Here is a 13,481-nt window from a genome sequence, read left to right as displayed (position 1 = left end):
ATCCGTGTTTTAATCAGGTAAAACATTATATGCGTTCCATGCTTTCTGTCATGTGCGTCTAATATACAAACATAATCCTTCGCAGAACTGTGGGGAAAATTTGTAGTTCTACGTCCCACGTATATATTTAGGCTAAAGGAGACGGAGTGATTAATGAAGATAAATAACATATGAAGTATTTGGTGGAATTAGAATGTGTAAGGAAACATGAGAATTCCGAGAAAACTCATAGATATATGTTGTCCACCACAGATTTGCATGGTCGGAGATCGATCAGGGAGCTCTCGCACCAGAGGTGAGCATTCTAGCACTGAGGTACCGTAAAAGTTCAAAACAGTTCGGAAAGTATGTAAAAATTCGGAAAATATGTTCAATGAAAACATATATTCCAGTTCTCTTTATATACACTGGAGAAAATATAATTGTGTCCAATGAGAGGCACTCCTTTTCGTCTCTCTATAAATAAGTTATGATTGTCGTTCATGTAATTAGTATTGCAAAGTAAGTTTGTCATTGAAAGGAAGCGATAGCGGGGTTTACTTTTGCCAAACCTTTTAGTGGGTGTTGTACATATGATGATCGCACAATCATCGAGTAGCATCGAGTATCGAAATCTTGGAACTCCAAGAAAAATTGGACAATAGTGTCGTCGAAAAGTCTGGCGTTAGTTTCAAATACTCGAAAGATTGCAGCATTGGGCATAGTGGACGTTTTGTGAGTTTGTGATCAATTTCATCAATCGTTAACCTTTTTCCTCTTTTACATCGAGAATTGATCATACACTTGAATTTACATAACTTATTATGGCGCTATACGAACACACACTCTACTTACTAAATTTGAAACAGAATACATGTCATCTAGTGTGATAACAAGTCTCTTTTATTTACATCTACGGTTCTGTTTTGCCGACTCAAAACAGTGGTGGAGAATCCCTAAACTATACCTCATAAGCATATCATGGGTGCGTTCCTTGGAACATTAGCGAGATAGGTACATAGAGAAAAGTCCGTTCTCCGGACAGCGATATATTGTACAAATATACGGTATCCTCTTGCTTACTACAGAAATCAGTACGGAGCATACGTTATCCGTATGCTACATAGGCACTGCCCTTAGATGTTACATTATGCCGTTGCAAGATGTTTGACATCTAACAGTTTTCCGCATATCACATACATATACTTATGTTACCTTCGTCAGCTATATGTTATATATGTACATTTGTATGTGAGATCCTGACCGCCTACATTATTTCATACAAAAAGTACGTATAGATGGAACACTTATACAGAAAGTATTATAAAACATGCGTTTTCAGTTAATTACAGGAGTTACGCATGTAACCTATCTTTTTAAGTACGCCACCTACAATTTTTTTTCTTAGTGTATTTTTAGGATGTACACTCATGTCCAAAATGTTGCATATCTATAACTATCTTCTTGTAAGAATATAATTTGATAATGATTTTGCAGGGTACTTTTAATACTGTTACTATGTATATAATCGGGGAAAATCTCAAAAGGGTTTCAAAGGTATACGTTAACTAACACTGCAATCTTTAATTTTATATATGATGTAGCAATGGGCATAAATAAAACAAAAGCATCGGGAAATTTATATTTGTGGTAAATTACATAGGAAAAGAATTATAAATACGAAAATTAGAATGAGTAAAATAAACTGTTGCTAAATGGATAAGAAAGTTTTATTTTCATTTTATTATTCTTATTTACTGCTCTTTTGACATGAAATTTGCCACATACATGTCTCTGCCGATTATACATATACTAACATTATAAGAAATACCGGGCGAATTCGTTATCGAATTATATTCCTACAACAACATATTTATAGACATGCGACAATAATTTTGGACATGAGTGTACCTTAAGCTAATGTCAACAATCTGGGTTAACTCAAATTTGCTCTATCAGAGAGAGATAAGGCTACATTCCACTCACGATTTTAAAGGAGTACCAACCCAGGTTGACAATATGATTTTGTTGGTTTCTCTATTCCTGCGTAGAACCTAAACGAACGACTTCTTAGACTTTGATAAACGACGTCTCAATATATTTGTCATCATCTCAGGAGTGGCACTGGGCGTATGGTGCCAAATAAAATTCAATATTGATAGCGCTAAACACTACATTGTTACAAAGAATATTTATTGAAATTAAGTGGTTTGCTGATTAAGCTATCAGAATATCGGTAGATTTGTCACAATCCCACAAATGACATGTGAGTATTTGGCTAATGAGATATGGTTAAAACAAAAACTTCACGATGAACCATGGGGTCCATACTTCGATCCAGCTCGCGCTAAGTGAGCTTTGTGGTGGACAAACGCCGTCTGCATCGGGGTTCTCCTGTTTGCTCACACTTTCTTCATTCCATCATTTCATTCATCTCCTTTAGCCTAGCGACATAAACGTGGGACATAAAACAAAGATTTCATTTTTTCTTCACGATGAACCTTAACGCCTTGGTAGAATTTGAGTTTAACTTTCCTTTCAGCAGCAAGTCTATATGAGACGAGACCTACTGATTAACGTGGAATCCGAACAACATGAGCTCCCGCTGGGAATCGAACTCAGATCTTCTACGCCAAAGGTTCATACGCTAACCACTTAGCCACTGATGAGCTGTTGGTAGAAGTTGATGCGTGAGCTATCGATATATTTGTCATGGTCTTGAAAGTGATATTGAATACATGGAGTCGTGGCAAATTTAATATGGCTCCCACTAATAGAGGTCCGTGGAACAAATTTAAGAGAGTTCTCACATTATTTGCATCTCATAAATTATAAAAGATATAAATAATGCCATGTAGGTGTGTACTGTATGTTGTATGCCTATACAGCAACATAAATAAACAACTGTAATCTAATTGTTATTAATATTGCTACCTACCTCAACTACTACTACTACGGACATAAAGGTGTGGGGTCCGTACCTTGCTTGAAAATGAAAAGGGAGTCCGCAACACTAATGGGAATCACTGTTATATTGTTAGAGCCTGTCTATCTCAGGTGTGCCCGCGGAAAATATTGTATGCGAAATATACTTCGGCCCCACCCCCGCCACCTTCTGACTGAGGAAACTCTCTCTTTGCTTAGGGAAAAGAAGTGAATGACTTCAGCTGTGTTGCCAATTTATCATTCAGTCGTTTGGTCTTGACGAGTGAAGATCGTAGGCTACTTAGAATGGCTAACAAAACAGAGCACAGAAGTCCGTGAAATAATTCATTGTGGCAACGCTTCTAAATCCAACAATTGAAAGATCCCGGTTGCAGCAACTTGTCCCTCCTCTTTCAAGGAAGGTACAGGAAAACACACATCGACGATAGCGCCAGAAGGGGCACAGTTGAAATAGAAAGACTCTAGATCGAAACTTTGTAGAACCGAAATAATTTGGTAGAAATTGATAGACGAGTTGTCGATAGATTACGTCATAATTTCGGGAGTAACACGTGGCGCTTTATAGGCTATGTGACATTTAATAAATTTGAATATGGTAGACGCGAAATTCCATATTGTTAAAAAAAAAAAAAAATCCACGCAGAAGCTAATAGAATTTAATAATACGGCAAAAAGTTCGTCATAATCTCAGTATTGACACTGAGCATACAGCGTATAGGCGATCGCTAAATACCAAATTATTGTTCAAAACACGCGTTCCCAAAAAGAACCTAAATCTTTATGAAATTTGATAAATTAGGTGTCAATAGATTTGTTGTAGTCTCGGGAATGGAATGTAGTCAGTGGCGTAGGGAAGGGGGGGCCCGGAGGGGCCGCTACCCCCCAAAGAGGTCCGACAATGTATTTTGGTACTTTGATGTTTGTAATTTTTTATATATTTTTATGTTTATAAATTTTTTTGTTTGTAATTTTTCTATATGTACCTATAACAGCACTTGGGCCCCCCCCCAAACACACATCCTGGCTACGCTACTGAATGTAGTAAATGGCGTTTAGGAAAGTTCAATGTGCTGGTGGTTGATAAACAGCATAGTGTAAAAACGCACGCAAAAATCTAAAATCAGTAGAACAACTAATGTTGGGTATAGACAAAAGGACTGGGCAAGATAATTTCAAGAGTATGTACTTACGGTGTTTTGCACAGGAAAAGAAATAATGAATAAAAACCATTTTATCTTCAAATATTTTTGAATACACTTGAGGAAATAGGAAGTATCTAAGATTTGCATGGTCCTTATTGTACAGAATAAATATGGTATGTTTTGTTAGTGTGATAGGATCTTGTTAAATCTGAGCCGAAATGTGTAACTCTTTATTCAATGTTCACTTGTTAGTTTTATCAAAGAAAAATGATTTAAGTACATAAATATCTGTGGATTCTTTATGCGTCCTAATAATATATTTTATTTTCCTTTTCTTTCCAGAGTGACAGCCCCTAATTCCCAGGGGATGCTTGGAGTGACGTACGTAACGCATTTGACAGCGTGGAAAGCTTTTGGGATGGAGTTCGTGCTGTCATTTATTGTTGTGTTTACCTATTTCGTCTCGATGGACACATATCGGAAGTGGTTAGGAAATGCTCCACTTGCAATTGGATCAGCGTATCTTGCTTGCTCTATTGTTGCGGTAAGTTTGATAATTCCATACAAATCACATTTTTCAAATCTCTTCTTTAATTAAATTCCATATAGTAGTTGTTAACGATGAAACAAGCAAATACACTGAGTTTTAACAAACGGTTACGATATATGTATGAATTAGAGGTTTTAATAGAGTAAGTAGGTTAATGTTTTTGAAACGCCAAAAATTAACGATAGGATAGTTCGAATGAAAAGCCAAGAGAAGTTATAGTAAATATTTTCATATTACACATCTTGAAACATTTCTTTCCAAGAAAGAAAAAAAAAATAGACTCGTATCTGGCAGTTTGCTTTCCGTATTTCTATTCGTAATACCTATACAGAATGTCCAAAAATAAGTATCTATTCTTAGGAAAATGTAGTGTTGCTACACGGCAGACTTTAAAAAAGATCATGTTTTGAATTTCACACACACACACACAGGCCCCCCATATATATATATATATATATATATATATATATATATATATATATATATATATATATATATATATATATATATATAATATATTACTTGGCAATCTCTTAAAATTATAGCTAGAACTGTAATTTATAGAATTAAATTTTTACACTACTGATTACGGAAATATTTGCTCCTGTACAGTAATATCGATTACAGGAAGTTTCTTTGCTTCACATTTGGATGCGTTGTATTCCCTTGGAAATTGTCATTGCAATATTAATATTAATGATCGTTTACGCGAATCTTGGAAGTATAAGCAGTTGTCTTTATCTCCTCCCAGAAGGAGGGCATTTCCTTAAAAACCCATCCAGACTATTTTATTGCTCGAAAAAGGAAGATATTCCAGGTAAGAGGGGACTCTAGTAACCCTAAGAATATATTGTACTAATAGATAGATAGATGTGCCATTGGAAATAACTTAATTCACTGTAACAGTGTTTCCCAATCTGTGGTACACGGATCTCGCAGCGGGGCGAGGGGAGAGAGTGAAAGGGGTCCGCGGGACATTTTATTTGTTGCTCACACCTAGAATATTTGTAATTTACATTACCTAAATTTCAATCAATTGAGAATAGAATACCAAAAGCTAAGAAGAAACAACAAAATTACCAAACTAGACTGTAAGATACAACAGTATTGCATTGTCATAAGTAACACATTTAATGTTGTAAAATTGTAATGTATCATTTCATTTTTATGACACGTAAATATATATATTTGAAAGAAGTCATTTTTTCTTTCATGGAGAGCCGTGGAAAATAACCAATCACTATAAAGGGTCCACGATATAAAAAGAAAAAAATTGGGAAAGTGCACTATAGTATTTACACCGTCGACACATTCCTTATCAGTGTTTCTATATAGTCCCCATCTATCCACTGTGGCACGAAATGCATTTCACAGAAGAAATGTGACACTGCATGGCGACTTCAAACTTTAATGCCATTATGGTATTAATATGATACACAGAAAATTGTAATGGAGTAAGGTCAGATGACCGTGCTGCTCTTGGTCTATTGTCTAATATTTTTTTTAGAGTTATAGTGTAGGGACAACATTGTGACCCGTAATGATCAACTTGTAAACAAAAGAAAGAGAAAATAAACAAACAAACACAAATGAGCCAGATAGTTGGTAATTCAAGCAGTTGTCCTCACACCTGTTGAGAAACAGAAACACAATTACTCAGTTAGCGAAACAGCACATCAGGTATTACATAGTTCCTTTCTTTCATGTTTCTCCTGCTTATGAATAGAGCGCAGAAACGCTGAATTCTGACCAACACTGTCACTGGACTTAAGCCCATTTCGAATGCTATACATATCACTCCGTTATTGCGTTTTCTTAAAATAGTTATTTTTGGAATACCCCACCAACTTGAAATTTGTACATATGATGTTCTAGCATCCTAGACTGTGAGAGACGGGATTTTGTAAAAATTTTCTCATGAAGACTGAAAGATTTAGAAAATTCATCAGTATTGCCACTCTTTTCATCTGCTAGATTTGCCTGCACGAAATGTGGTACTTTAGTTTCACATGAGTATCTCATTTACTTGTATGAATTTTGGAAATCCCACCCAAGTTTTTGAGGAAAAAGGAATTTTACTGTCATTAAATATTTTCTTTAAACGTGGGTATAAAGATATGAGAATTTACACGTTGGGGGTTATTGTTTCAGAAAATACGAATCTATAATTTATTCGCACGAATCCAGTATGTGCGACTCAGAGGAGGAGGACACAAAACATTGAGTTATGATATGAACAATCCAACTATACTACAAGCGAAAAGATTTTAGTACTGAGAGCTCACTTTTCTTGTGGTAAAATAAGGTGATAGTCTCCCGGCGATACAGTATAGCTTGATCAAAAGCGCCGAGTTTTGAAAAGCAGTGAGGGATGCTCTAATTATTCACAGCACACAACCGCGATTCTGGGGATATTTCCAGGGTTAGCGAGATCCTACTCCGAAAAAACTTTGAAAATTGCATTTCCTGAAATTACAGCTTTAAGTATTTTTGGATGAAAATTGAGTTTTCTTCATAGTGAAAATATTCCTGATTAAGAGTATGACGTCGTAACCAGGAAGCTTATATTACGCCAGCGGATCTTAAAACTTGTCACACCATTCTGAACTCTGGATTTATAGATTTTAAAAAGAAAGCCAATAAGGTTAGTTAAATAGGACAAAGTTTAATAACATATTTTGTATAACGACAATATGTACGTACAATGTAGCGAAGTGAAATGAAATTCTTGTCTAGTTCAAAAACTGAAGTCTTATACCCTTTTCGCTTTGTGAAAAAATCGGGCCTTACTGTCATTTCAGGAAACGGCGAAAGATTACAGTTTCCTCCCTTTTCTTTCTTTCTTCTTCCCCCTCCCCTCTTTTTTATTTTTTCTTCTCTTGTGTGGGTACTGTGCAACCTATCAAAAATTTTACAGCGCCCGGAATTTGATATTACATTGAATGATGCTCGTATGAAATTTTAAGAAAGCAGACACGCACCTAAGTCTTCTATTGTTCAAAGGCAAAACATATCTTTCGATTTGTTGTACCTAAAGAGTGAAGATTCTGACCTTAACATTACCTTACGAGATGCTGTTTTGTGAAGGTAGAACGATTTTCGTGAGGATGATCTGATTATGCTGACAGCGAAGAATTAATAGGAAGCAGGCTAGGGAAAAAATTGGTCTTCGTATTTTTTTCAACTCTTCAAAATCCATGCCGGCCTCTACTTATTGCTTCTTTTTTTCTGAATTATCCCCACCCCTTTCGCTTTATGATCCGTCCCAAGCTATCTTAACTATAACAATGGCCCCTAAAGACACACTTGGCAAGCAGCATAGTTTGAGGGTAGAAAGAGAATAGGCAGGTGGTCAGCGCGAAAAAAGCCTCTGTCCTATTGAAAGTATTATATGTGTTCGTGACGACTCCCTGCTAATCAAGATATTTTCAGAAGGGAGCAAAGCCAGAAGCAAGCAAGGAAAAGGAAGAAGTTTTTTCTGAGATAGAACTCGTGCGCTTGGTAGCCACGTTCTTTGCTACAGTTATAATTTTGTATTTTTCTTTCTTCTTCTTCTTGTCTTCACACAGTTTTAAGAGTTACTTCTTTTGTATCTCTACAAAAAAAAAAAAAAAAAAAAAGCATGAATACAGTGACTTTAAGGTTTTCTTGTACCAGCTGCCAATAAATTGGTTGCTAAAAGTAGTAAAAACGCAAAAAACAGACAAGTTTGCATATTTGATTTACTTACTCTTCATACACTTCAAAGCTGGGTTGTCCCTTTACAAGAATCTTGTAGCTGTCATTAAAAAAATCTTGCAACCCCATCTTTCTATTTACTGTTTACACTTTACAACTTTCTGAAAGCAAGAAAGATACCTCCAGCCATGCAGCACTGCACTCTAGTGGACAAATAGTGAACCTTCTCATTAAAAATGTGTACTTTGGCACGCTTCCCCTCCCGGGCAAAACCGTTTTTTTTTCTTTCTTTATGTCAGCGGGAGGGGGATAGCAGGTAGCAAGCAAGAAGACCCAGAAAGTTGCACATGGTTTGATTCCTTGCAAGATGAAAAAGAATGTTTATCTCTTTCAAGATTATGTTTACATGGAGGAATATTGTAGGGTTGAAAAAAAAAAATAGCTACAAAATTCTTGTAAAGTGGCAACCTAGCTTAAAACTATTGAATACCGTTGGCAGAAATATCCTGAGGTTAGGGATCAATTTTTAGATGCAGAAAGCTATACTTCTTTCTTACGTTTCATCGGCAGCTAGCACTTTCGTGTACATTTCATAATGTAGTATTATGGTTGAGGTTTACAGGACGGTTATTTGAAGCGATCGCAACGCGTTTTTATTGCTCATGCGTACGTTTGGAATTCGCTGACCATGTATTTAAATGTGGATGGGTAATCACAAACGCGAAAGCAATAAAACGCGGAGAAAACGTCAGCTCGAGCGTATTTGGTGCGTTTCGGAACAATAGACCGCCTGCTGTTTAAAAGATGTCAAAAGGAAAAAAAAAAGAAAAGATGTGTTGCCAGGCAAGGGGATTTTAGCAAGGAACAGCTGCTTTGAAGATGCTTTGGAACTCTGCTATCATAGACCTGGACTTGGCAAGAAAGACCTGGAAACTCTGACTGGCTCACAGTATGATTTATAGCTCTGGCAAAAGTAAGGCCACATTGTCGTAGCTGTCAAAAAAAAAAAAAAAAAAAAAAAAAATGCAACCCGATCTTTCTATTTACTGTGTACATATTACAACTTCTTGAAAGCAAGAAAGATATTTCCACCTATGCAGCACTGCACTTTAGTGGACAAACAGTGAACCTCCTCATTAAAAAGTGTACTTTGGCGCACTCCCCCTCCCTGTCCAAAAGAATCCGTTGTTTCGGAAGCGGTGAAACTGTTTTTTCCCTTTGTTAGCGGGAGGGCGATAGTAGGTAGCAAGCAAAATGTCCCAGAAAGTTGCACATTGTTCAACTCCTTGCAAGATGGAAAAAATGTTTTATGACTCTCTCAGGACTATGTGTACATGGTGAAAATATGATAGGGTTTCAAGATTTTTTTTTTTTTTTTTATGACAGCTACAAGTTGTTCTAACGTGGCAACCCCCTTTAAAGTTACCAAATAGCCATCTTGGTCACGTTCGCTCTAGGGGTTAACGCTTCGAAAACGCATTCTTAAATAGCCACAGACTAAGTGAGATCGAGGGGCCAAAAGATAATGTGATGTTGAGCGTGAGTGAGGTTTGAGAAGAGCAATAGGTGTGAGGTTTAGGGCCACCCACAAATGTTGTGAGGCTGAGGATCATGAAATGGCGTTTAGTTTAAATTTCAATAAATTGCCCAGCTATGCTATCAATATCACATTATCTAGTATGGAATAAGCAAAATTCTTTAAAAGTCATTCGTTCGTGGAGTGTTGTTCAGAAACATTATATGTAAACTTACAAAATGTTAATAAAGCTTAATATTATTATTGCCTGTTGCGTTTTAGTTTTTAAAATATTGTATTAAGTTTAGCTGATAAAAGAAACAGCACTTGAATATAAAAAGTGGATACTTGAAAGCTGCATAGTCTTTTCTGTCCCTAGTTTGATTCCGCGCTGAGTAAGTTTGTGGTAGACAACATCGTGTCCGGGGGTTTTGTCGGAGTACTCCCATTTCTTCCCAATTTCTCATTCCACCAATTATTCTAACATCATTCACATGCCTTCATCGTTGTCTCCCTACCTGAAGGACATAATCATTGAACATTAAAACTGAAAAAAATCATTTTATTTTTCTTTTATTTTTGTCATTTTTTACTTTCGAGCGACAGTAGGAAAGAAGTATCATAATCGCGAAAAAAACAGAAATCAAATTCCAGATTTCGAGATTTACACGTTTCATAGTCTCTACATGCTGGAAATATGATTTTTGAATGATTACGTATCTGTCCATGCCGATGTATGATCTGCCTAGAGGCCCAACTGTTCAACACATCCAGAGTAAATTCTGAACTTTTTTTTTTTTTTAATATAAGATTTTCCAGAGAAATTTTTCATTTTTGCCTATTGTCCCAAATTCTACAATGTTGTTAGCATTTAACGAAAAAGAAATCTCCGAAGACATATACCAATCGGGAGCACCTGGATTGCGCACACTCTAGATCCCGAATTGCGCACAAATCTCTGTTGGCCTCTTTTAACACATATTTTTGTCCAACGTTGCCACAATGTCAGCTTTAATATTGTGCGCAAACAAGGTTTTCTTTCAGACTAGGATAGAAACAGAAATTAGAAATAAAATACAAATTGGATTGAATAAATATAATTTGATCAATGAATACAATACATCTCCAAAACCAAGTATTTACATTTACAAGCCACATGTTAAAATTTTCTTTGTTCCAATTTTAAACCTACAATTTTTAGAAATGTAATCCTCCTTATCTCATACTCTGAATATGTATCACCTTTAAACATCTTTAGGCATGAACTAAATATAATTGGATCAGTAAATACAATACAAGATACCTCCAAAACCAGTTTCTCTATATTTATAATCTACATGTTAAAATTTTCTTGGTTGTAATTTTAAGCCTACAGTTTTTAGAAATTTAATTCTCCTTGTCTGATACTCTGAATATGCACCACTTTTAAGCATCTCATACTGCTTCAATATGAAATTATATCTCTTCACATCTTCCTTTCTTTGTGTATTGGTATCTCCATTAGTAATTGATCTTAATTTCAATTTTGTTTCGGATTGTGTCTTCAACGAAGATGAAATCACCTGATAAATATCCGGACTCGGTGAATAGAACTGTTCATTGTAGTGTTTATGGAATGCTTCCGCCCCATTCGTCGTTCGAGGAGCTACTGAGGGTTCTGAAGCCCATATTCTAGGTGGAAATCTAAATAAAACGAAGCAAACAATTATTAAAAACATAATAATAATAATAATAATAATAATATAGTACAGTAGGCATGCTTCTCACTATTATCCAAGTTTTATGGAAAAATTGACAATTGAAAATCAAAATGAATAATGTTCTCCCTTGTCGTAAAACTTTGCTTTTATAAATTTATTAACGTCTGTCCTTAACATCTTTTTTTTTCAGCCATATAATATACTTGTTACAATAATATACTATACAATAAACTTAGATTACAATATTATTAATACAAACATTGATGTTTATAATCGACTTCCTCATATAAATACTGATTATTCCAATATAATCCTTGCAATATTACACGATTTACTTATTAATAATATGGAATATGTCAATATATGTTAAATCACCTTCCTAAATCTAGTTAGAAACAGTATTTTGTACCTACCTGCTAGTTTCTTCAATGTAATTTTCGAGTACGTAGTCGGAGAAGTGAAGACCTTTATTGTCCGGTGCAACTGATATCAAATCTGCAAATGCATCGGATACTTCAGTTGGATGTAAATATGAAAGACCGAAAAACGACTTTAACCACATCCCTGTAAAATACAATTAAACCCCTCAATTACACTACTGTTTCGGTATTTTATGATTTCTAATGTAATTTAAAATATAACAAGTCTGATGATCATTATAGTTAATATTGACAATTTATTATATCATCGTCTGAGATTCAACACCGCGTAAGTAACCCTTCGCTAATTTTACAGGAGAAAAAAAAAGTTTACAAAAATAATTTTAGCCTTAATATAAGCAGGCTAAAATAATTTTAGCCTTTTAGGGAATAACAGAATCATCTATCGTTAACCAGATTGTGCACAACCTTATACTGATTCTAATAGTATCAAACACTCAAGTTCGCCAAAATTGGAGTCATACGAGCTGTTTAATCCCAGACAACGATATATTGTATTTCTTCTTTCTTATATGAGACAAGAGGGAATCCTTCTTATATAAGGAACCCCATAATTATTCAGAAGAATTTCTATTTAACTCAACGATATGTAGTTCACAAAAGTAGAATCGAATAGGAACGACTTAGTCTCTGAGTGCCAACGACGGTAAGATGTCACAATGTTGGAAGACTATTAACGAAATGTGTATAATAACAATTCAGATTGGAATTACTTTGAACAAGGTATAATCAATTGTTTTACTTGTTAACAATTAAAAGCTTTTATTATTTAAAAAATATATTATTACATGTCATCTTTATCTGGTACTAAAAGCAATGACATCTCAGAGGAATCAATTTTGTTTACTGAAAATTTATTAATTTCACTGTCTTGATTAGTTGGCTAACAAGCAAAACTTTATGAAGGAAAATCACTTACAGTACCTACCTAACTCAGACTGGGGATTCAAGTAGGCTCGATATAAGTGCTTGTTGCCCTGGATCTTTCTCCACCAAGATTGACCCAAATGGAATCGACATTAAATGATGTTACATTCTGGAAATATCTCCCTGATAGCTTCGTGAGCTGCAGTTTCAAAGTCTACATGGATCGTCTTCAAATTTATTTCAGGTTCTAAACTTCTTATCATTTCCCACATTGCCTTGTAAGTTTCCTTATCCTTCCCCGGCAAAAACGCATAATATAGAGGCAAATAAAATTGGTTTTTGTATGCGTGAATAGTATACAGCTGATGAAAATGACGAGGAGCATATTTAAATGTACCATCTGCGTATCTCAACATCATTTGTCTTAAATATAAATCTGAAAAGTGAGACGAGGAGAAATGTTACTTCAGTTGCATTAAATTTATTAACACTAATACTACAAATCTAACAATTCCTACTATTCAGCTTTTCATCATAATCAAGTCTAAAATGTCAAATGAAAAGCTTAAAGGAAAAAAACAGCCAACAATATTGAAATATTGAAACTATACTAAATATTATTACATACACTACGACTATGTACAGTAAATGTTATCATTATAC

At 35.1% G+C, this 13,481-nt stretch overlaps 1 protein-coding gene across 3 annotated transcripts in view; it reads left to right on the top strand.

The window, feature by feature from the left end:
• The window catches only part of bib (MIP channel family protein big brain), a 389,669-nt gene that overhangs the window by 333,578 nt on the left and 42,610 nt on the right, over window positions 1–13,481 (top strand). For all 3 annotated transcript variants that reach the window (XM_081755459.1, XM_081755461.1, XM_081755460.1), the window contains one exon: window positions 4,410–4,611. In XM_081755459.1, the coding sequence (XP_081611585.1) occupies window positions 4,410–4,611 (202 nt within the window). The remainder of the gene's footprint in view (window positions 1–4,409; window positions 4,612–13,481) is intronic.

The sequence above is a fragment of the Thermobia domestica genome, chromosome 4 (assembly GCF_964235325.1).
Source record: "Thermobia domestica chromosome 4, izTheDome1.hap1.1, whole genome shotgun sequence".
In the NCBI taxonomy this organism is placed as follows: domain Eukaryota; kingdom Metazoa; phylum Arthropoda; class Insecta; order Zygentoma; family Lepismatidae; genus Thermobia; species Thermobia domestica.
This window is presented reverse-complemented; position numbering and strand designations above follow the sequence as displayed.